Source organism: Rhipicephalus microplus, chromosome 2, assembly GCF_043290135.1.
Source record: "Rhipicephalus microplus isolate Deutch F79 chromosome 2, USDA_Rmic, whole genome shotgun sequence".
In the NCBI taxonomy this organism is placed as follows: domain Eukaryota; kingdom Metazoa; phylum Arthropoda; class Arachnida; order Ixodida; family Ixodidae; genus Rhipicephalus; species Rhipicephalus microplus.
The window spans coordinates 188,572,908-188,598,403 of NC_134701.1; the positions used below are offsets into that span (position 1 = coordinate 188,572,908).

The 25,496-nt window shown below is 44.8% G+C and overlaps 1 protein-coding gene across 1 annotated transcript in view; it reads right to left on the bottom strand.

Annotated features, from left to right (window-relative positions):
- LOC119169640 (ubiquitin-like modifier-activating enzyme 1) overlaps positions 1 to 22,554 on the bottom strand; it is a 48,148-nt gene extending 25,594 nt beyond the window's left edge. The window contains exons 1-12 of the mRNA XM_075885712.1: positions 22,502 to 22,554; positions 20,577 to 20,745; positions 18,682 to 18,816; positions 17,728 to 17,834; positions 17,539 to 17,629; positions 14,740 to 14,872; positions 14,514 to 14,611; positions 13,344 to 13,490; positions 8,423 to 8,593; positions 5,423 to 5,527; positions 3,413 to 3,493; positions 1,920 to 2,072 (exon numbers count right to left, since the gene is read on the bottom strand). Of these exons, the coding sequence (XP_075741827.1) occupies positions 1,920 to 2,072; positions 3,413 to 3,493; positions 5,423 to 5,527; positions 8,423 to 8,593; positions 13,344 to 13,490; positions 14,514 to 14,611; positions 14,740 to 14,872; positions 17,539 to 17,629; positions 17,728 to 17,834; positions 18,682 to 18,816; positions 20,577 to 20,745; positions 22,502 to 22,554 (1,443 nt within the window). The remainder of the gene's footprint in view (positions 1 to 1,919; positions 2,073 to 3,412; positions 3,494 to 5,422; positions 5,528 to 8,422; positions 8,594 to 13,343; positions 13,491 to 14,513; positions 14,612 to 14,739; positions 14,873 to 17,538; positions 17,630 to 17,727; positions 17,835 to 18,681; positions 18,817 to 20,576; positions 20,746 to 22,501) is intronic.
- Between the last annotated feature and the right edge of the window lie 2,942 nt (positions 22,555 to 25,496).

A 25,496-nucleotide genomic window follows, 5' to 3' on the forward strand; every position in this document is an offset into this window, starting at 1 on the left:
TTAGCTTGTGCTTTGTCGGCGCAGATTTCGAATACTAAGGCGCAATCTCGATCTCCGGTGCATATAGCTCTGCTTTCCTGCTCGCCTTTTCGCCACATTGGCCGCACTCGGAGTTTGTTTTCATCTTTTGCTGGGCTTGTTCGCTGAGATATGGCAAATGATGACTCGCCACTCGAAAGAGATATTGAAGTGGATTAAAAAAAATGGAGTTACCTTCCAAGGCTGAGGTCATACGAGTATGATTTAATAAAGATGCCATTTTTCTTAAGCAGAAGCTGTGCTCTCTGTCTGTCTGTCCGTCCGTCCGTCCGTCCGTCCGTCCGTCCGTCCGTCCGTCTCTGTCTGTCTGTCTCTGTCTGTCTGTCTGTCTCTGTCTGTCTGTCTGTCTGTCCGTCCGTCCGTCCGTCCGTCCGTCCGTCCGTCTGTCTGTCTGTCTGTCTGTCTGTCCGTCCGTCTGTCCGTCCGTCTGTCCGTCCGTCTGTCTGTCTGTCTGTCTGTCCGTCCGTCCGTCCGTCCGTCTGTCTGTCTGTCTGTCTGTCTGTCTGTCCGTCTGTCCGTCTGTCCGTCTGTCCGTCCGTCTGTCCGTCCGTCCGTCCGTCCGTCCGTCTGTCTGTCTGTCTGTCTGTCTGTCTGTCTGTCGCACAAAGCTATTTACCCACCCGGCCAAAGTCTAGGAACTTGCTGTACGCTTAGCCATCTTGAACTGGTGGCTGTGCTCACCACTTGCGAACATAACCGATCAAAAAGCAAATATCACGCCCATCTCAGGTGCAACATCAATACATAAGTATTAGGTTCTGTGTTTTTTTACTAAAATACATAGGTAAGTACTTATAAAGACGCTATAGTGTCTCAAAGACTGCGCTGAAAATGCGATGCTATGGACAAAAGACCGGCGGGAGACAATCGCCTTTCGGCATTTACAGAGAAGCATGCTGATACGCGGCAAATTTCCCCGCTGCTTATTTTTAGAAGCTTCGCTCTATGTGCTGCTAAAGTTCATGGAATTATCCACGTATCTTGTAGTCGATGTTGCTTGCCTAACCATGTTCAGTTTCGCCAATTCTTTGAGAACGTGTATTTTCACGATGAAGAGAAACGTGACGTATGGAAAGCGTGGTTTCTGGCGATGTCAGCGTAGCCTCGCCCAGGTCACACAGTCCTAGGGTACGTGTCCAACTCCGATAGGCCTTTGTTAATCTTTCGGCGAATAAGTGCTTGCAGCACTAAAAAAAAAAACTGCCCCTGGCTAGCGCTAGGCATAACTGGCGATACAATAAACAATTATATCGGGCCAGTTGGTATGAATCCATCTTAGTACGAAGCGCAGCATGTATACACGGAACACACGACCCAAGCGCCTAACTCCAACTAGACGTTTATAGCAAAGGCCAGAGTATATAAAGGGGGTGAAAGAGAAAAATATGAAAGGTAGAACAACAAAAATTACACGTGCAGTGCTGTACAATACTGATCTGTTACTATCAATCACACCCCCCCCCCAAAAAAAAACAAAGTTCTTTCCGCGTGAGCGAGATAAAAAGTACAAAGCACTCGTGGTGTGATAGTGCGAGTAGGAACAAGATTTCAGCGTTGAAAGCACAACTATAAAGCATAACCATAAATCAAGGCATTTTGAAGTTGGAAATGCACCGTCAGAGTGGTTGATAAACGCTTGGCTACATGCTCTGACTGTGCAAAAAGCCACACTGTTCTCTGTTCAAGTTACTTTTCTTCGTGGTGGTACGTTAGGTTACTTGGTGCACATTCTCAATAAAATAGGAAAATGGTGGGACCTAGTTCTGCATTGATGCTGGCTTTCCGTCACTAATGCTAAAATCATTACCATAATAGGCACATTTTTTCTACTCTACTACCACAATGTTCCGAGTGCAATGCACGAGCGGAAAAACACTTACGCCGACGTCTTGGGACCGCAACAGGAACTGCGTATTGAGGTTTGAGCGCTTAACGACGTCCATATCAGAGACGTATATGTAGCCATCGTCCACACCAATGCCCATCATCGCAAAGTTCTTAAGTAGTTCGCAGCCGACGGCTCCGGCGCCAACCTACATGCGAGGCAAGAGAAACACCTTTGCTGAGGTAATGTTCAAAAAAGTGCTGGCGTTTACGACTTTAACACTTGCTACAGCACACGCGCGAACAGAATTCTTCTCCGTGTTCACGTTACTGAAACAAAAATTTGACGTACGTAGAATTAAGGATGTAACGAACAGTGTAGTGGACACTAGATTATTCATTGGGGATTATACATTATTAATTTAGCTGCTGCATAGTTCCTCAATCAGAAAGAGATGTAGGTCCTTCGGCGCATTGCCAAGAGGCACCCAAAGTAACTGTTTTGTAACTACTTTACGATTACACAGTGGTCTAAATAGAACCCGCAACACTTTTTCCGAATGTTTAGACAACGCTAGCGATCGGTAGTTGAGGCTTTTAAAATATGTGAGCTAAAATTTAAGAGCAGCTCACTGCATATATAGTATTGTCAAATAGCCCCGCCGCGGTGGTCTAGTGGCTAAGGTACTCGGCTGCTGACCCGCACGTCTGGGGTTCGAATCCCGGCTGCGGCGGCTGCATTTTCGACGGAGGCGGAAATGTTGTAGGCCCGTGTACTCAGATTTGGGTCCACGTTAAAGAACCCCAGGTGGTCGAAATTTCCGGAGCCCTCCACTACGGCGTCTCTCATAATCATATGGTAGTTTTGGGACGTTAAACCCCACATATCTATCTAGTATTGTCAAATAATTATCAAACTCAGCTATAAATCGCTCCCTCTCCTATCGACAAATGAAACCGTAAACCCTAATACCGTGGCAGAAACCCAACGTTCACGGCCGTCCACAATTTTAGCATCGTGAGCTGCGTAGGGACCCAGGCCGCTGCGGGATGCCGCTACATGCCCGCTCGCTGACTCGTGGTCTCAATAAAAGCAAGCAACGCGTACGAAGAAAAAAAGTGCTGAAGGTGATGACACGCGCTGACGAAAGCACGTAGTTTTTTGCCCCCTTCGTATTCCCTCTCTTCTGACTGAGTAGAATGCAAGTCTTTGTAACTCCGCACGTACTATATAAGTAGATTCAAGAAAATTTTTTCGATAGCTGATTTGTGAGGCAAAAAACTTTTTCAATGAACCTATTCGATGATTACTTGAAGTGTTGCAGGGCCCTTTAGAGAAAAAAGAAGCAGATGCCACTAATACATGTCTGACAAAAGGGGTTCCTCGTCGATTGCTTCCTCCCGGTCTTGCTGATCTGAACACACCGGCAAACGTTCACGAACTGTTCCATATATTTGAAAGTTCGTCATAATCAGGTCCACCTTAATCCTACTGCTAACGCTAAGCTGATGCCGCTTGCTCAATTGGTTTCGGCTCGTCATAACTCACCACGAAGTATGTCTGAGTCATCAGCAGTTTTTGCACGCTTCTGCCAAAGACACGAGCTTGCCCAGCATACCTCGAGTGTTCCTGTAAAAAGAGAATGCATACCTGGCAAGAACACGTTGGAAAAATGATGCTTTCTCTCGAATGCATTGTCATTTTATTTCTTCGCGCATACAGATCAATTAATGGATCCTTTTAATAAATTAATGGCTTGGACGGAATCTCAGAAATGGACCGTGGCTGTAGACCATCTTAGGGAAGGTGTACGGCGTGGCACCGGTATGAAGGCTTCAAGCAGCAGTCCTGGGTGGAGTGGAGCTCCAAGCTCATAGCTGCCTTTGGCCGGACACTCTCTGATCTCCCTTCCACCACCCAGTCCAACCTGACCGGTACTGAGGATGGAGAGAAGGGTTCTATCTCGTGGCTCCAACTGAGCACTCTAGTTCTCCACATGAGCTTCCGACTCGTCACTGGTACCGGACCCAAATTCGTGTCAGCCATCGGCCACCCCGTCCTCTTTCGTGGGGGGAGATACAGAGGGGCACAGGGTAGCTGGACCCTTCGTCAACGCGCCCACTACCATATAACGAGCTGAAGTGGGGCGGCAGCTCGATGTCTCATCGCAGTCCTCCAGTCTGACAACAGGCTACAAGACCACCCTCGAGCCTCAGCAATGGGAATCGCAGCCTGTCCAGAACGCCGACGGCAATGAAGACCAGTGCCCCAAACTGTACCAACGGAATGGCCTGCCAAGCGTGCTGCGACCACTGCGAAATAGCCATGGTCACCGACCAGAGTGTTTGACAGCCGCGCAAGGTGAGGCATCGCGTCCACGAGAGGGACCCCACAGACGCAGCCAATACGATGACAGCGTCGCAGAATGTCCTGCCGCAGATGCCAAGACCGGCCGTGAATTATGTTTTCTGCCACACATCACAGAAGTAGCGTACCCATTTTCTACACCAGCCAAGGCACCTAGCGTGTCTTTTGGGATACGCTTTCGGCAACACTCGGGCGGCGTTTTACGTCAGCCGCTGATTTTGCGGCCCGTCCGAAGCGCGCTGTCAGGTGCATGTTTAGCTGCTTCCCACTGAGAGTTTCTGCATGGCCGAGACCGACCACAACGGTGCAGCCAGTCTCGGCCTCCCGATAGACTTGTGGCAGACTCCGGCACCCAGCTCCAGCGTGGCCGAGACCGACCTCCGAGATGCAGCCAGTATCGACCACCAGATCTACTTCTGGCAGATTCTGGGACCAAATCGCGGCATGGCCGAGAGCGTCAGCCGCAACGGGGCAGCCAGTGCCGGCCGCCTGAGTCCACAACACTTTTTCCAGAGACATCGTGGCGTGCAAAAGAGCGAACAGCTCGAGGCAGCCAGTGCTGTCCACCAGAGACGCTTCCCCCAGACCGTCGCTCCATGTTGCATTGTGGTCCGGGCTGACCACCACGATGCAGCCAAGCCCTCCCACCAGAAACTTTGCCACCGGCTCCGCGCACGCGCAGTCATGAACGAGTGTCATGAGCAAGAAAGACGCTGGCGCTTCGGCGCGCGGGTAGCTAGGGAAAAGAAGAGAAGAACGAAGAGGCAGAATAGAACAGTTTGCCCGACGAACGGGTGTTGTGTCTGTCTCGCTTATTACAATATATATATATATATATATATATATATATATATATATATATATATATATATATATATAGAGAGAGAGAGAGAGAGAGAGAGAGAGAGAAAGAGAGAGAGAGAGAAAGGTACCTAAACATCGCCTAGAATACTTGTTTCGCATTGGGCTTACCCTGTTCCCTTAATTAAAATCAAGGCTTTCAGGCACAATGACAAAAAAATTATTCTGACGGGTGTCTACACCAACTGTTCATAATAGGTGTAAAATCTGGGTAGCCTGTCGTAGGAACACAGCATATAGAACACCACGACGATCAGTGCATGCAATTTCAATTTACGGAAAGTGCTAAAACGCTTCCCACATCGTTTATAACATCGTAGTGGAGCTCACCATGGCATTGGCGTCCGATTCCAGTACGTCTACATCTTGCGGTAGGCACTCGAAAGCATCGAAGTAGAACCACTGATGGATGGGGTTGAACTTGCCACTGCACGCCTGTCAAAAGACAGCAATGGAACTGCGATTAATAATAGTCGGTTGGGTTTTACAAGCAAAAACGTCAACGTGATTATGACGCTCGCCATGGTTGGTCATGAATGTAATTATGAGACTATTATGACGGTGATTATAGGACTGGCTGTTAATATCACTGGGTTAATTTTTACCGCCCGAGGTTCTTTATCGTGCAGCTAAAGCTAAGCATACGAGTGTTCTTGTATTTCGCCACCATCTAAATGGGACTGCGACTGCTGAAGATCAAATCTGCACCCCCTTAAAGTCCCTCGAGAGGTGTTTTTTTCTTTTTACCCCCAGAAAGCATTGTCGTTCTTTTTACCAAGCCACCACGCCACGTGGCTTCTCTCGCCTCGCTACTTTTCGAGGCGTCCCTCGGACCTGCGTCTGGGACACGCCCACAAACCATTTTTTTTTCACTTGTTTTCATATCTCGCCAATGCTATCACCTAGCAGAAATGCTCGCGGGCGTCAGATACAACTACCCTTTTCCTTACCTATCTCTTTTATCCCCACTACCGTACCATCGCTGTCCCGACCTGTTGAGGTGTCATCGTAAAGGTAGACAGTGACGGGTGGCACTTCTCTCTTTTTTTCCTTTTCATAACCACTTACCAGATAACGCATAGTTATGCTGCCTGCACGGTAAACGTTTAGGAGAGGATATAGAGTAGACGTGGCCTGTTGGAAGATGATGATTGGCCTGTTGAAAGAGGTTACAAAGAAGAATGTCGCTACTTTCAGTGCCAGATCCCTAGGGTTAACAGCGCCTCATTTCATCCCACTAAGCTACGACGGCTAGCGCGACGACCATTCAAGAACGAATAAATGCGATAACTAAATTGATAGCCGCGCTAAATTTTGAGTAAAAATTCATATGCAACGTTGTTGCGTTGCGTTACTTAGCGATAACACAATGTATCTCGTTTGTATCTGCAACAGACGGCTTCGACGTTGTACTTTTCGTAGACTGTGTTACCTATATAGATGTGGGCCGCCGTGCCCATCTCGGCCTGCTAAAACGATGTTTTCTTGTTTTTGTATATTGGGATGTGAATTAACAAGGCCATCTAACGTCGTACGCAACAGGCCAATCGTTTTCATGCGTATGCGTATGCCGTAACTCTGCTTGCTTACTTGTTAAAATTGCAAAAAACCCAGGTGGCGGCTCTGAAACGAATCCGTAAAATGATCTATGCGAGCAACCTAATAGAAACGTAGAACGAGACTTAAGCTTTTTAAAATTGGGTTGTCACTGTGGCTATTTCGGTAGGCCTGCGGACAGTCTCCTGATCACTGTTACTCAAGGAATAAGGTTCATCATCGCACACGGTAGTGGCGTCGACGAGCATGCAGATAAACCATCGTAAGGCACTTTCGTTGGGACGTGTCCGCCTGTACCGTGATCTACGTCACCGGGCCGGGACATGTACGTGTAGAAAGCTCTGAACCGTATTTTTCAGGATAATCACCAGCTTGCCTCCGGGTCACATGATGCTGAATCCGTAGGTCGTCGTCTGAAAGGGCAGTAACGATGCATCTCGAATTCGCCAATTGCTCTCGAATCGAGCTGAACTTGCTCACGCGGTGTTACCACAATATTTGTTTTTGTTACAAACTTTGCTTTCGCCTGGTGGATGTCTTGTGTTCACATTGAAGCTAATTCGAGCCTTATACCAACGAGAAACGTTGGCAGTGCTTTTCACTGAATGCGAAACGACGCAGAAAAGGCTCGATGCTATTGAGTTGAGGTTCAATGAAATCGAAGCATCCCCTTCAGCAACTAACGAAGCATGCGTGCATGATAGCGCGTCATATCTAATAAAACAAAGCTTAATCAATGGGGAAAAAGGGAAGAAAAAAACCCAGATATTTCATGAAAACCGTCAACGTGCTAGTGCGAGTACAGACTCCCTTCGTAACCAAGGCCATATCTATAACGAAATAGCCTAAATAAGTCGACTTCGGGCAGTGCTATTGCGAGATTCAAACGACGCATGGACAAATGACGTGACAAACAAGGTAAATGATTGTTCTCGAGCGTCGTTCAGTGAAGTATATCCCAATTTCTGGAGGCCTATTATTGCTTCGCCGTTGGCGATTTGTGTTTGTGTGGTATGTCAGTCTACGTTGAAGAACGAGGTCCGCCGCGATGCTGTTGCGATGCTCGACTGCTCACCCGAAGGCCGGGGTTTCGATTCGAGTCGCGGCGGTCCGATTTCAGAAGAGGTCCTTGTACGGTGCGATGGCAGTGCACATTAAATACACAACAGATAGCCGAAACTTCCGGAACCCTTCACTATGGCGTATCTCATATTCATAGCGTCGCTTTGTCGTGTTAAACAAATAATAATAATAATAATAATAATAATAATAATAATAATAATAATAATAATAATAATAATAATAGTAATAATAATAATAATAATAATAATAATAATAATAATAATAATAATAATAATAATAATAATAATAATAATAATAATAATAATAATAATAATAATAATTTATATTATTATTATTATTATTATTATTATTATTATTATTATTATTATTATTATTATTATTATTATTATTATTATTATTATTATTATTATTATTAGGTTAAGTCATTTGGAATTTCTGGAACGTGGAAGAAAATGGCGCAGAAGAGGACCAGGCTGTTTCAAACAAAAATGTGTTCGCCGACGTGTGCGCACAAAATATATCTTCGAATCGAAGTGTTTCAGTTGAACGGCAGTGTCCCAGTGCTGATATTTTTTCTAATCGTCTAACATGTGTTGAAGTGTAACGCTTAAATAAGTGGAGTTCGCTCAGTTGCCCCCACGACATGCGCGAACAATATACAGACAGTCGAAGGACATGTCACGAACTCACCTTCAGAACTTCCTGCGCGGCGATGCTTCCGATAATCGAATGCATCGGACACAAGGAACCGGCAGATACGCAGGAGAGCGTCGTTATTAGTTCCTCGTCCACGGTTTCCACCGGTGTGGCCATCGTTGCGTTCAGATTCTTGGCCAAAGTGACCACTGTTTCAGCGTCTTCCTGCGATGACAAGCTACACTTGCAAAGCTACATGTCTAGCGTTAAATTTTTCATGCAGCTCACGTAAAATGATAAAAAGGCGAATATATACACGGTCAATTATTTTGCAAGGGAACACGAAAGCGCATGGCCTGCGCCATCCGGCGGGCACTTGCAGCACGTCGAAGCGGGAGCGACTACACCTTTTCGCGTCATCTAGGGGCGGGAAAAACAACCAGTCATTGGTAATGTGGAACCAGTGGCAAGATCGCAACCCCCTTTCCCTTGAAGGAGATTATTACGCAAGGCCCGGCCTCTTTTGCATACTCCTTGAAGTCGTTTGCCATCTTGCCACAGGTTCCACATCCCCAATGACTGGTTGTTCTGCTCGCCACTAGATGACGCGAAAATAGGCTGTGGTTTCTCTTGTGGTATATTAACTAGGTATATTTGACGCGTGTTTCAAGTGAATGAAGTATATGCTATTTCAGAGGGAACCAGTGAGCGATTTATAAATGCTAAATGATTTATAGTGCTACGCACTATATCTACGGTAGAGCTGTCTACAGCTGAACCTTGAAGTCTACAAGATATATTTAAAACAAAGCATTAACAATTCTCGATTACTATAAGTAGACTATGACAGCGCACAAGCAAGCCTTGTCTTTATAACAAGGTATACTAGATCCCTCGTGTAGCAACATAGCAAACATTAGTGCTCAAAGAAATTTACTGTCAGAGAGAATGGACTTCAACAACGTTTTATGATTTTTTGATGGTTTACAAAAAAAAAAGCGTTTAACAATTTAGAATACTTTGTACTCTACTGTGGGAGGGCAGAAAGACGTCCCTCAGCAACACAGTCGTGATACTTTTCAGAAAAAGTGGGCAACGATTTAGAGTGACAGGTACTCTACTGTGGGAGAGCATAAAGCCGTCCCGTTGGCCTCATAGTTCATGAGGAGGTTGAGAAAGGGAAGCTTATTGTACACATAACTTATACATGCACAGACGAAACATCGAAAACAAGTAAAGACAGTGTATACATCTTACAAATGAGCACCAAAATCTAATTGATCACTGGGTATCCAAATGTTACAAGTCAAAGAAAAATTAAAATGAATCAGGTTAATCACATTTTACAGGATAACAGTTATGCATGCGTACTAAAGTGGGCTGGAAGCCTCAGCTGTCCCTCTCTTGCTTTGAATAAACGTGTGTGCCATCGTCGAAGGAAGGCCTCTTCGCCACGCGTTCCCAGCTGCTGATCTAGGTAATTCCACACAATGAGCCGTATTTTCTGTAGTGTGGGATAGACGCCTCTATGCGGCTTGTGCCGTAATTCCGCTAAACAGCGTTGATATGCGTTAAAGACTGCACCATTGTATCGTCAACAAAGCTGACTGCATTTAACGTTCATATCTCGAACCTACACAGTTCACCTGGGCGGCTTTCTGAATATTTTTCAGTGCATAGTGGACGATTTCTGATAACGGATGCGCCATCTGCACATACTTCGTTGGTTTTGTTAACCGCGCATTGCTGTTTACTCAGCAGTCGCGCGTTGTCACAAACTCGAGCCCTTTGGCACATTTAGCACATGCACTGTCGATGCACATGAAGGCTTTGAAACTCGTGGCCACGGTGTTGGATTGAGATTGCATGAGCACAATAGAACTCTGGTAATGCCTGATAACCACACCAGCCAGTGGTCGTAGAGTTATCTCCAAAGACAAATAAAATGCAAATAGGAATAAAGAAGCTTAACCCAAAGAGCATTAAAAACAATGCTGGAGCGAAAACACTCGCAACACACATCCCTGAAGGTGAAGCAATGGTTTGACCGTGGTTTGGGTCGGAAAAACGTTCTTTTCAGGAAGTGCCCGCCAAGAGGTCAACTGGCTGTTCTCTGTTAGAGTAAATGCGAAGATAATGATAAATTAAGAAATCGTTGATTACAACCAAGGAGGATTAAAAAAAAATGCCGGAGTGGAAATGATCGCCCAGGAGTGAAGCCGTGCCTATGGCCATATGGTGGCAGCGGTGGCCATAATACTAGGGGCACGATAAACTACCACTGCTCAGCTACTAAAAACGGAGCGTTTCTGTCGCAGGCCCGATGAGTTAAATGTGGAAACTTTTTTGTGTCATATATTGCACCAACTGCGTCTTATATTTAGTACTTTTCCTAAGTAAGCACCTCTAATTGGAGGCAAAGTTCACTGGAGAGTCAGTCACCCATACTTGTTTTTGTGTGTTGTTTCGTCGGGAACAACTATCTTTTAATATCCAATTAACGTACCGTTTAGAACAACATATCAAACCCATTTGATCTCTATAAGTGGGTACTACCAGAAAATACCATGTTTTCCAATATCTTGGCAGGACGAAAGCTGGCTTCACTTCTGCTAGCAAAGCATTGCGGGAGCTTTCACTCCGGCAATTTTTTTTGAACCTCTTTGATTACGACGGAGGTGACCCATCGAAACGAACAGCATTTGGCTCACGCACCCTGCCAGTTAATGGCTTGACCTACAAAAAACTTTGCCAGAGTATGAAACTTCCCTAAAAAAAAAACAAACAAACTTGTCGTGCGCTATCTGTTACAAAACATTAAGCATACTAAACTGGTAGGGAGTGTGAGGCAAACGATATGTCTTCTTTGTTACCACGCTAAAATTTTATCCCACTGGTAAGACGGTGGAATCTCGGCTTCACTTAAGATGCATGATTTCCATTCTAGCAATATTTAACGATTCTCCTTGCGTTGTGCACGATGAATACAAATGAATGTGGTAGAAATTTATTATTATTATTATTATTATTATTATTATTATTATTATTATTATTATTATTATTATTATTATTATTATTATTGTTGTTGTTGTTGTTGTTGTTGTAGATTTATTTATTTATTTGTTTATTTATTTACAATACTGCTACTCTGCTTCGAGAGCGTGGCAGTTGGGCAATACAGTAATTTTTTACACACACAAAAAGGATGTAGACGTAAAAACATGCAAGCATAATAACAGGACATGAGGATCATATAACCAGTGATCAGTGCAGAAGTTAAAACGTTAATTATGTTATTAATACACAATGTATGCAATAATCACAATATACAAAGCAAGTTATAGCCATTATACAGAGCTGAAACCATGCCGAAAGGCGATAGAACTACAATACATGATTGAAGAAAGGAACTTATGTTAGCATTGGTATCGTGAGGGAAAACATAAATGTAACAGTTGTGACAGGAATAGCGAGCACTGAAAGCATACTTAAAAAATATCTATAGTACTGTGAAAGGAACATTGAAAAAGGTGTTGCTTTAACTAACGAACAGCAGATCTGGACCGGTGCGCCTGCATGCGTATAAACTGTTATGCACACCCAGTTTTTTCTATCTGTGCAATAAATTCTGATAGCGATTGGGAGTTTGTGATAGTGGCATCAAGTTGGTTTCATTCCGCTATCGCGCGCGGGAAGAATGAGTACTTAAACGTGTCGTTCCTACATGCGTATTCTGACAACGTGTGCACATGTTTAGTGCGAGTTTGCCGAGCCTGTGAAAATGAAAAGTATTTGGATGAATCTATCTTGTAGTTATTTTTTACTAGCTGGAAAAGGAATTTTAAGCGAGCGTGTTTCGCTCTTGTGGACAGCGTTTGTAAACCTGACTGAGTTAAAAGATGTGTTGGGGAATCTGTGCGTCTATATTTGTTGTAAATAAATCTTACAGCTTTCCTTTGTATTGCTCCTTTGTATCATCACTGCAGTGCATATTTCACACAAGTGACCGTACTGAGTGTAGCGCTGATTTGATTTTATTATATGCCCTTATGCCTGTTTATCGCAAACCACCGTTTTTAGTTTTTTTTCTTCTGAAAGCGTGTACATACTTTACCTCTTTTAATTTATATGTTTGCTAATTCGTAGACCTATCAAATGTGTAATCACTCTACTGAAATCCTATTAGGGTTCCGGTATTTATAAATAGATAAATAAATAAATAAATCAAATATAAATAAATAAAAAATTAGGACATTTTAGCAACCCGTTACAGAGAGTTGTTAGAAAAGCCTCACGCGTGGATTGTCCTATAATAGGTACTTTCAGTTGTGCGTACGAAACGATCCTACGTACGCAGCACGATACCTTGCATACGCTGCAATCTAAGCACTGAACAACGCTTTAAGTATACGGTATCAATTTTACAGGTATGAGTATCGTTCAGCTAGATGTACCATACGGGAAATGAAACAGCTTTGGAGTGCTTCTTAAAGTCATAGTGAGGTGGGACCGTGAGAACGGCCACCGGCGTCTAAGTCAAACTGAATCGTTGAATCCATGGTTTTACGTTTTGTGCCACCTTGCGATCTGGCTGTTCTTTCATTCGAGATCTCGCGAGTGTGACGTAGATAGCCCTGCGTATCGCAGAGTTCTTTTTGTCTTTTTTTAATTGCATACGTTATGCACTTCGCATGTGCTCTTCTCCCCCGTAGCCGTGCTGCGCACGTATACGCTCGTTACGTACGCCCAACTAAACGTGTGTAGTAACGGAAAGGTATGCGCACTGCGCATCTAAGCCCTTAACATATAAATGTATATTACACAATGCAGTACGGTATACCATATGCCGTATAAGTATATGGGGCATTTACTCCCAAGGCGCGCTTTCAATTTGGCTGTTCACTAATCGGGAACGCGGCTCATGCACCACCATTCGTCATTTTGTCCGCTCGCGACTTCACGCTTACGTACGTACCTTGTTCCATGGCCTTGGTGGGCGTGAACAGTACAGTTCAAAGACGTGAAGGGCTTGGAAACCCAAGTGGAGCTGCGCAGGGCGATCAAGCTTCGCGAAATCTGACACAACGAAGTCTGGGTTTGCCATGGACTCCTCGAATGGCTTCTGTAAGTGAACAAAATAAAATTCGCGCGAAAACCTGTTTGCTGCGTCAGATAAGCTCTACCACGATAGGCTGTACACCGTGCCATAGGGCACGTTAGTGCAGGTTCAATAATAACAAAAAAAATATAAGAAACTGCCTAGTGAATGATTAACATATATTGCGTAAGCATCGCGTAGAATGTGTAATTAGCTCGGTTGAAAGCGACAGCCAGATTTTATGATGCATTTTCTTGCGCTTGATTTTTTTTATTATTTAACATGTCTACCGCCATTGTATAGGGTTTACGAAGCTCGACTGCAGTCCCGAAGGCAACGAGTTTGACGCCGGCCGTGTGGGTCGCATTTCAACGAAGGCGAAATGCTAGCGCACGTTAAATAACACAAGATGGTCGAAATTTCCGGAACCTTGCTCTGCGGCGTGCCTGGTTATCATATCGTGGTTTGGCATTTTAGCTCAGTGCCAACGCTTTTCCTGGGCACATCGTATGGTAGCTACTCGTTGCGGCAGCTGTGTTGTCCCACTTTCTCTTTGCACGAGCTGTATGATAAGATTACTTGTTGCGGCAACTGTGATGACCTACCTTTATAGTCACCCAGAGTACATGGTACTGCATGGACCTGCTGGCAGCAGCCTTGCTGTTCTGCTATTTTTCTGTGCAATCTGTTCTTGTTACGCTAACCGACGGTTACATAAACACGTCTACACGCTTTCCTCTCGAGACCATACGAAAAAATAAATAAGCGTCCACCCCCAATGCTGATGTAGTGGTTATGACGCTGGACCTGCGGCTCGTAAGTCACGGGATCGGACTCGGACCGCGGTGGGCGCATTATCGATGGAGGCTGGAATTCTTGAGGTCCACGTGCTTACGAGAGATTTTGGTGCCTGTGAAAGAACCTCAGGTGGTCGAAATTAGCGGATTCCTCTACTGCGACGCTCCTCATTATCATATCACAGTTCTGGGACGTTAAACCTCAAGATTATTACTAAAACATTACATAAGTATTAACAACTAAACTCACAAACTTTACGTCCTTTGGCATTTTAACTTGCGTTGCGACACCGCCTGAGTTGTAATCGCCAAACTGCGTCGTGTCGCCCACGGAGAATTCGGTCGGGCCTTGAAAATAAACGCAGAGGAAATGAGAAAAAAAAACAATACGTCAGCAATGTGAGCGTAAGCCACTGAAACCCGGTATAATTTGTACTTTACAAGAAATACGCATACAGGTATTGCACACTACTTACTTAACACCTTGACTTTCATCGGTGGGCAACTGTTGATCTCGTTCATGCCTTTCACTTCGGAGAAGGTGACGTGATCCCCGTCTTCAAAACCGTGACGCGTTTCGTCTAGGCAGGTAACTACGCCTTCTTTTTCCTATGGGGTCACGTGTAGAGAAACATGTGTAAGCATGGTGAGTGAAGGTGCTAGAAAATTTGCCACACAAAGTACTACGCACTCGAAGAAAAAAAAAAGCTTTTTAGCAAGTCAGGATCACCAGAAGAAAGTAACGGGAAAAGAGATTCTATTCCTGTTCATAGAGTGTACACCAAAGTTGCTAAAGCATACGTGGTTTTGCCTTGACGAAGTCAAGCCCTGTTGTCGACGTTTCTACTACTCTGGAACTCCATGCTTCACTATTTGTCATCACACCACGCTAAAAAGATGTTCGCTTATTCTGTCAAAAACTGTTAAAGTGTGGTCAACGCTTTTATGCCCACCACGTTCTATCAGAAATGCACGTGGACGCACTTTTCGTGCGAGTCAGCAACTCGTATAATTGCTCCGAATACATCTCGCAGCCGTGAAATAGCGACGTGGGTGTCGAAGGGTGCATGTGAGTGGACATGGTTTTGAACGAGAAGAAGCGATGGTTTGCTCGATCAACCAGTTAGCCATTTTGGATGAGCACAGCTCGTCCTTGCCAAAGTGTGCCCAAACCGTTTTGATCGAGCGTGGCCCGCACCGCTTGAGATGTCGCCCCTAAGAGCGCTTTGAACGTTTCAAGCTAATTCGTTTGCAACGTCTATTATTTTAACTGTCATTACATACTTATTTCACAAAATGTATTTAGAAAATGTTCTCCCGCGAAGGAAGCGCGTGCGTCAATCGTTCATCATCGTGGAAAAGAAGCCTTGCGTCATCGTACCGCTCTTCAGGAGTATAATTATGGAAATTTTGTAGTTTACTTTGGCGGCTTGACGGGCGATAATCACCTGCTTCTTGAGAACGAAATTATTTCATCAACTATGAACTACACAAACAGCTTATGTCGTTAAGAATTATCTAGAAATTCAATTTTATTGGCAGGAGATTTTAACTCGCCTCACACTTCTTAAGGGTTGAAAACAAATGGCTGTGCCAAACGATTGTGGAATAGGTTGCACGATAATAATTTTAGTTGTCATAATTCTGGACAAGTCACTGCCATCAAACTTTGTTGCGCTAAGTTGGACCTAATATAGACGCCAACTTTTCTTCGTCAGTCAAAATATGTTTTTCAAAAGCATCGTAATCTGTATCAAGATAAAAAAAACTTCTCAAACAGAATCTCCCAAAAGACGAAGGGGTGAGAACTTTAAACTTAAGAGTGAACAGGGTGAGTATACCGGTTAGCTTGAGCGGATGTATCGACAACTTTGCACGTGAGTGAGTGCCAGCATCTACTGCCCTTTGACACAATTCGAAGTGCCTATGAAACGCGTCGTAGCGGGGCCCTTAGACAAGGTGGTTGGTGAAAGGCGCAACTCTCGACATCACAAACTGCACCTTCATCATCTGTAGCATCATCGTCATTCATCATCATCGTCATCATTTATTAGCCACCGTGCCTCGCCTCTCGCGCAGCTCATGCTACAGTTCGAGCTGCCTAGCTACAGATCGGGTTGACGCGCCTCGCGTGACGGACGCCGGCAGCCGCTACCACCCCGCTTTACCCGAATAATAAAGATAGGTACCGCTCCGTGGGCCGCCTTCACGACGTCCTCTCACGTGTCCCGCCCTCGAAACAGTTACCATCCCAGTACTATACTCCACCGGTTCCGGCAGAGACAGTTCAATTTCATGTGATGCAACTTGCATGTGTTTGCTCCGGGTTTCTTGATATTTAATTTCTTTTTTAATCATCTCTATGGACATCTTCGAACTTAGTGGTGAATTTAGGTTGTCAATTTACTAATTGTTTCAGACTTTCTAGTTTTTATATACCAGGTGAGCATACATTCGCGGACAGACCAAGGTATTAGTGATGGTCTGCATGTCGAAATATCAATCTATTGGTGTCGGTAGACTTCAAAGCACCAGTGAATGGGCGTCGGGCATACTTCGAGAAAACATGTCTAATGCATTCGTTTTGAGCGTGACCATAGGTGGCGTGTCGATTTTGTTGACTGTAGCGGTTACGAATACTTCTGACCAGTCTCTAATTAATGAAAGATCTCATACAAGCTTCACGATAACTGTTGCATAAAACCAGGACCAACGTGACAATCTCCACAGTAGACAATACAACAGCAGAGTCACAACATAATATTTTATGCGAAAGTCACTGTTCCAAAAGAAAAAAAAATGAAAATAAAAAATCAGTCGGCAGTTTTAAACAAACCGCAGGACTGATAAATGCATTCTCATAGAAAGCTGCTCCATGCACGTTATTAAGTGGTAAGATGTATAGGCTAAGAACGACAGAAAGTCCAAATTGTTAGTATGAATCCATAACAGAAGCAGGCGTTCAGACACTAGCACTATAGACGATATTATAACACGAACGCCATGTTGCTGACTAGCACCAAATGACACACAAGGGCGTTTGGGTTGTTCTTATCTCTTCTACTGTTTCCACGTCTGAACACCAGCTTCTTCGTGAAGATTTAAAGAAGACATTGAAGTGTGCATTAATTTAGCAGGAGCAAACAAGAACACTGTCATGTTCAAAGCCACAATCAAACTAAGGCTTGAACGCCTGCATGCATGAACACCTTTCTAAGGCGTGAACACATCCCAATGACATGCACAGTTTAGTGTAGTCTCTGAATGTAGCATACCTTCGTTATGGAGCCTATAGGAACAGACAGCGGTTGCTCTCCATTCGTGTCGGTCACGCGGAAGTTGTCGCCGAAGTCGCAGAAGATCTGCCTGCAAGACGGCGAAGATGCACGCACATCTGCGGCATGACTATTTGACTTCAAAATGGCAGCCGTTACGGTGCTAGGAACACGGCTACGATTACGCACCCAGCGAGTCCACGGGTGTCGGCGACAATGAGAGCTACGTTGTTGCGACGAGCGATGACAGCGATAGACTCCTGTTCATCCAACGGCGTCTCTGTCAACACCACCACCTGGGAGACGACGCGCACATTTTTTCAAAGTAATAGTCCTGAAGATCGGCACTAAACTTCTAGGCGTTGATAAATGGACCAACGGTGAACTATTCCGAATAAATAATGCACCACATAGCTAGCCCTTTCTGCTTTGCTGTACTGTAGTTTGATATTTACATACATTTATATGAAAAAAGTAGTATCATTAGTGCATAATTTAATCTATAAGAGATCCAGTTCCTTCGACGCTATTCAGTCACCATCTGACCGAAGGACCGAGTTGGTCCCAAAACATCGAGACTACACTTTAAGCTCTGTCTGGTACAAGTCTATTTTACGGAATAGTAGGTAATAGCACTGCTTAGAAACTCTTTCTACGATTCGTAAGTGTAAGTCAGCCTACAAAAATTTGTATCAACAGGTTCAAGCAATGTTTACGTTCATGCTTGTGCCCACGGTGCGTCCTCCTTCATTCAGGTGAGCCCTAATAAAGGAAGGTGGTTGTCAGACAGTGGAACACACTTGTCCATACTGGTAACAAGTGATTAACCTGCGAAATCGTGGTTCTTTGCCATGTAATGGCGAAGTGAACGTGGGTGTCATATCGAGAGGCCAATCACCCCTTTGACGGAGAGACCGAGCTAGTGCGAGATTATTTCAGAGAATATAGCACTGCTTAAAACCCCATACAAAAATACGAATATTTCCACTTACTTCATGATCCCGCAGAGTTGGCCAAGAAGGGTTCGCTAAGTTCAAGACCTTGCTCTGTTGAACACCACATGACCAGGTATTGACTTTTTTTCCATTGTCTGTGATTTCGCTTGCTATGCTACGGTAAGTATAACAGCTGAAGATCACTCACGTTAAACCGCTTCAGAAAGTCTTCATTCAGTGGCTCAGTGTGGGATGTGACTCGAACGTACTCGTTGAGTCGTGCCAGCGGCTCCTCGCATGCCTCGGCTCGGTTCTGCCCTACGTTTTCCTCGTTCAGGTAGTACTGGAAAGACGTGTGCACATGAGAGCATGGTCAAAGCTGTCTCAAAATGGAGCTTCCTGAGCTAATGCTAACCATTAGATTGTTAGGGCTGCCACAGAAGGAATGCGCGTTTAGACACATCACATCGTAAAATAAGGTCTAAAAGAGGACACAATGGGTGAAGGGGACAACGCAAGCTGTTTTTAAAACCCTTATTAAAAAAAAACAAAATCGCCAGGCCTGCGCGGAACGCACAGCACAGTCACAGCGAAAGCATGCAGAGTGGCCTTTAAAAGATTTTTCTAAACACTTTTTGGGTAAATGCTAGAGGCATCTACCCACTATGTTTCCCACTATGCCACTGTGCCATAAATAATCACTACCCACTATGTACCCACTATGCCATAAATAATCAGAATGTCTCTGTAGTAGGCCGGCATTCATCATGCTTCTCTTCGTCATTCTTCGGAGAAGCGTGGTATCCGTTAAAAAGTTGTAACGAATTTCGTACGAATTATGTGTTGCATTCAGTGGCTGATGAGGACGAAGAATTACGCCTGAAGTGGGTACGTGCAAGAGTTGATAAGTGACGAAGAACAAGCTTTTGTAATCTGGTGGAGCATTGGAGGACCCACTCGTTACGCGATTCGCATTGTGTGACGCCCAGTCGTTCCTTTCCTGTTCTAAGACGCTTCATTACTCATATTACCGCGATTTCTACATTAAGCCTGTCTAAGGCAAGTTTTCGACCGAGTCGCGAGCATCGGCGTGTCTCAGCGGTAGAATACTGGGCTGGCACGCAGTGGACCAGAGTTCGAATCCCACAATGTCTCTTTTTCATGCGATAGTGGTTACGGACACCCGCGGCAGCAGCGGCGGACAACCACGACACCGCGCGTGACCCGTGTTGTGATCTCGTAACGTCTTTCGCTGTAAAAAAAAAAAACAGGGACACCTGTTAGAAAGTGATCGTGTTCTAGCCTTCACCTCTTATGCATGTAGCCTGTTTTCGCACTCTTTCTACAATGTTATACTAAAGCGCCCAGCAAATAATTCTTCTGTATGCAGGACATATGAAATATGCCGCGGTGTAGTGGGCCACACTCTATCTGTCCTGTGCTTCATCATCCGTATCAGGCGAGTACGTATTTATCCACGATTTCAAGGAAATATTACTACTTCTTAAAGGCCGAAAATATTGAAGGCGCATTTCTTTTTTCTATTTGCATGTAACCACTGCCTTGCCCAAACCGCGCCTGAATGTCTGGGAACATTCCCGATTATTTTGTAATATTTTAACAAGATTTTGCGTCCAATGTGAAAGCTATACGTAGAGTTCAGTTCGGAGCTAACCTGGCTCCAAACGATATCGTGGGAACCTTCAATGCTACGTATATAAATGCCGACATGCTTTACTGCTGATAAGAATACTCGACGACTATGTGCGCCGATATTGTTGCACATTAAGTATCGCTGTTTCTTCCGGGTACAAGTTGAACAGCTTCATTAAACAGCTTCATCTTTATTGACTGCAACTGCATTCTTTATAGTGGCAACCACGTGATGATTTACGTGTAGGTGTAGTTTAGAAGTCTTAACTACTGCGTTTTAATACTGGTTAGACAGTACTTAGTACAACGCTCATACAAGATATTTTCGGCAGAACATGCACTGCGTGGTAAAATTGGAAAATTTGAATCCTGATTACCCTCGACAACGATGGTGGCATTAGTTGCCGGTGATTGTGTTAGAATGTGCCAGAAAGGTTTGCTTCTTCTCACCTGAGATGAGAGGTCGACTCGGGTGCACACCGTGTCATCGTGAAGGGTCACTGACCTCACCCCAGCCATAATGACGTTCTTGGCCACCTCTACTCCGAGGCCACCCAGGCCTGAGATGAGCACGTCTGACTGCGCTATCAGCTCCATAGCATCGCGCCCGAGCACGTAGCTGCGATGTAAGCTGAGCTTTAGCTTCAGTTCACTAACAATTTCAGTGCCACAATTTTGACACAATATTTGGAATTGTTTTGAGGACAGTTTTGAGACCTGTGCACAGAGGGGGCGAAAGGGGGGCGAAGTTTGACCTATACATTGACGTAATAGGGAGGGGGGCGCTGCGTCTAATTTTCACCGCACCCCTGCTACCAACTGAAAAAGAACCCTGCTCACGCTCAAGATTGAGGCCATGTGAAAAAATGAGCTTTAAAGAGGGATTTTCAGCCCATATTTTATCGATGAAAAACATGCCACAGACGTGCAGAAGTGAGTCGAACCACCAAACCACCGTAATACTATAGTATATTACCAAAAGCGCGCAAATGAAAGTGGCTACGCCTATGCAACAACTCGATACTTCCATGTAGTTACATTGCAGAAAGGGCTGTTGAAGATAGCTTTTAGTGCACCGCTGTCACAGCTTATCGACAAATGGTATAATCTCTAGCGATAATCTGAAATTTCGGCTTGGAGACGATAAGATACGATTGGCTTATAAAAAAAATCAGAAACGATCGTTGTCTGCAGTTCAAACTTGGGACGTTACTGAAAAGGTTCAACTCGCGAGACATGCTCTGTAAGAGACAGTTGCATAGTGTAAGTGGGGAGGGACCGGTCCGATACATTGCACCAATAGGACAGTACTTCCCCACTTATGACTACGCTGCCTTCAGTACACGTCCACTTTTTTTTTAAAGTGCGTGCACCTACATGTAAGTAAAGTTTGCGCATAAGTTTAGACATCAGGGCAAAAGATAGGACACAGGGGACGTCTCAGAAAACGTGCATAACTTCTAAATTTTGTTGGTAACAATTTCTGCAAGAAACTCTCCAGAAGGCTTCATGCTGCAACAGAAACTAGTACATTCGGTACACCCCTGCAAATATATTGTAACCGGAGCACGAAGACACAAGTGCCACAGAATGGAATATATTGACACTATTTACGGACAACTGTGCCCCGTAATAGTCATCAAAATCTCGCGCAACCCACCAGCCCTCTTGTTCGTATCTTCATCTGCCACAGCAAGCTCATGCACCATGCCTTGTAACACCATTCCCTGCGGACAAAGCGCCGTCATGGCGCCTCCAAAGTCATTCTGGACTGGCAGAGTAATAACGCTTTCGGCGCAACACATGAACGATATCAGTAGGTGGTGTAGCAGAAGATGTGTGCGTATGAACAGGAATGGTTAGGTAGTCCACGTCAGGGACCTTGTGGAGAACTTTGTAGGGCCTTACATGCGCATTGAGGGAGGAGCTTCTCACACAAGCTTTCGTGTCGATATGGCATTCAAAGGAGACGGATGCTTGGGCTACTTGGGGATTTGAAATCAACATACTCGCACAGCGCAAAAAAAAAAAAACGGGCAGTTACAGCGTAACTATGGAAGGAAGAAACGTGGACAGGAAAGAGCGGTGACTTGAACTAAATTTTATTAGCGAAAACGCTGGAAATACATACACATGATAGCAAGCAGCATACCAGAGGCATCATACCCAGAGGACGCAAACCACTTCTACCGTACTTGTCGGCTCATTCTGAGCTCGTAAAAAGAGGAATTGCTAATCATTGTTTCGACAACGCTCTTCGCAAGTCTTGCGGTCACTTAATACACAGCAGCTTTTTTGAGCAGGCTACCCATCTGATAAGCGATGGGTTGTTTGATAAACGCCTACTCTATTTTATCAATGCCAGCCAGATGCACCCGATCCAGCCGTTCACCACCCTGTCGTCTAGTCCTTTCCTGCTCTCACCCATCACCTAACCTTCACCTGTGCTTTCAGTATCGAAGAAGAGAACCTCTAATGTAGTGCCTCATGACGGAAATCAAAGCAAGCAATTTTCGCTCAGCTGTGTACAGATCCGTGGGGAGGAATCTTGCGTCCCTCTTATTCACAATATTGGCGGCCACGCTGGCTCTGTAAACGTTTGGTTTTTAGGATGGCGGGTCACCATTTGTGGCGCTATGCGGGCAGCCAATGGGGAAGCGTCTCTGCAACGTTATACAGCATGCGCAGCGCTGTGATGCGGTGGCGCCATTGCTCCAAGCCACAAAGAAGGAGCACGAAGGAAGAAAATTGACATACGTATGGCATTTGAGTTGAAAACACGTCTATCGCATCTCCGGGGCAAAGCCCCCGGACGCACGTGTGCTGATCGAAGGCAGCGCTACGCCTCATGTAGCGTCACATCACGACCACTCCTCGAACTAAGGCGGACCGAAGAATCCCGTTGAGAAGCATGCGTTTGCACAGGCATTAAAAGAATTAAAGGTGGCGTTTCCCTGATCATGTGCTGGTTTCGGTAACGGAAAAGATGCTTAGGGCCGTTAAGCAGGGACGTGAAGCTCCAGCAACCTGTGTAGCCAGTAACTCAAAGCACGTCGTGGTGCTCCCCTATCTACATAAAATTTTGCCCAATTCGAAAAAAAAGATACGTGATAAGGTTGACGTCGGCGTTGTTTTCTCTGCCCCAGAAAAGCTTTCAACGCTTTGTAAACGTGTGAATGCGCAGTTCGCACAAAGAAGCGGCTGCACAACCAAACATAGGAGGCAATTCGCATCTGCCGTGGCTGTTGTTTACTTGATTCTGTTGTCCTGCGGAAAGAGGTATGTTGGACAAACGGGCAGGTGATTGAAGGAGCGTTTAAAAAAGCATCACTATCATGTAAACACAGCTGTTAAAGGCCACCTGTATTTTCATTGCAGAGATTGTGATTGCGAACCAGAATTTGAAAAGTGCACCATTGTCGCAAAACATCGTCAGCAGCGAACACTGCGAGATCATTGAGGCTAATCAAATGCAACTGGTTGGTGGCCTATGTGGTAGCATCCCGTTGGTTGCACTTACTAAAAAATAAATCGAGTAAGTGACGCAATAGATTCGAGTTCGTGCTCACGTGTGCTGTTGTACTCACTTAACGAGATATTGAGTGTCTGGCTATGACGCAATAGCTTGCGCTATTGTACTGTGGGGTGCTATTAGCTATATATACAATGTGTACATATTTCTAGCGTTTTCGCTAATAAAATTTAGTTGAAGGCAGTGCTCTTTCGGGTCCATGCGTCTTCCTTCTGTAGTTACGCTGTAACTACTCGTTTTCTTGCGCTGTGCAAATATGTTGAGTCCACAGGAGGACAAAGAGATTCCGTAGGTTAGCCGACATCACAGTGTTTCTGATCATAGCCCAGGTTTTGTAAGACCTGATAAACACAATGCCTGGTGTGCACGATTTGGCGAATGACGAGGACTCGCGAAGCGACGTCGTGAGCATAGACAGTTAAAGCGACGGTATCAGATGGAAGGAGCGTTTAGAATGGTAACGTCAAGCTTCGGCCGTACAGAAGAAAAAAAATTGGCAGATTCTACGTACAGTGGGAATCGATGATATGCGAAGCACGAATGAGAAATGTTGATATACCACTCTAATTTCAGCACAAAGTTACGAGGTGGAGGTAAATTATGCCGTACTTGACTTCCGTGTCATGATTATTATGTTTGGATGTGTCCTTTACCTTCGTCATCTATTCAAGTCACGTGATACCAAATTTAGTATATGTGGAGCTAGTGAAACGGCCGCGAGCATGCTATGATCGAGGCATGTAGTCATGTTCTCACATTGAGACACATTTCATGATTATCATGTTTGCACCAGTCACACATTTTCGTGATTAATTGGAGTCACGTGATTCCAAATTTGGCATATGTGAAGCTAGCGAAACGGCCGCGAGCGTATCATTAGTGTGGCATGTAGTCATGTTGTTACATGACACGTATCTCGTGATTATCATATTTGAATGTGTTATTTACCTATGTCGTCCGTTCGCGTCGCGTAATACCGAGTTTGGTAGATGTGAAGCTAGTGAAACGGCTGCGAGCGCAACATGAGTGTGGCATGTAGTCATGCTGTTACATGACACACATGTCATGCTTTTCATGTTAGGGTCTCTCACATGTCTCTCACAATCGTGCCATACCATACCAGTTTCGCAACATGCCATGTGAACAAAACCACATCAAGAGCTGCAGGACCATGTCATGTAAATCATAACATTCATGATATAAGTGTCGTAATTTTTATGTTATGACTAGTCAGAGATGTTCTTCATACAGTCATATTAGGTCATACAAAGTTTGGTGTCGATGCCATTATCGAAACGGCCAGGAGAGCTAAAAGTCGTAGGCGGCTAGATAGATAGATACGCTCAAATTTGCCGAAGTTCGCTAAGAAATGCTTCGCATTTAAGAAACGGTTAGTAGCCGTCAGTGTCACGTCTGCACAAATTGTAAACAAAAGTAGCGTAGGGTAGGGCTGCGTCCCATTTACGGTAGTCAGCAGAGACGTACACTGAAAACACATTCGCTAAAGTTCGGTTGGGTAACCGTTAAGACCATTGGCCTGTGGGTGGTAGGCTCTAATAAGTTAATGTTCGGTAGAGCAGCTACATAGCAGTTAGTCGAGGACTCTTGACAGGAAGCAGTGGCAACAATGCGTAAGAATCTGGCGTGGAGCGCCATGTCGAAGAATTACGTTATTGAGAAGAAAGTCTGCAACGTCTGTAGCCCAGTTAGTTGGCAAGGCATGTGTAATGGCATGCCAGGTCGCATAGTTGGTTGTGACAGCAATTAATTTGTTGCCTGATACGAACGTAGGAAAAGGTTTGAGCAAGTCGAAATTGGCGCGAAACAATGGTTCCAGT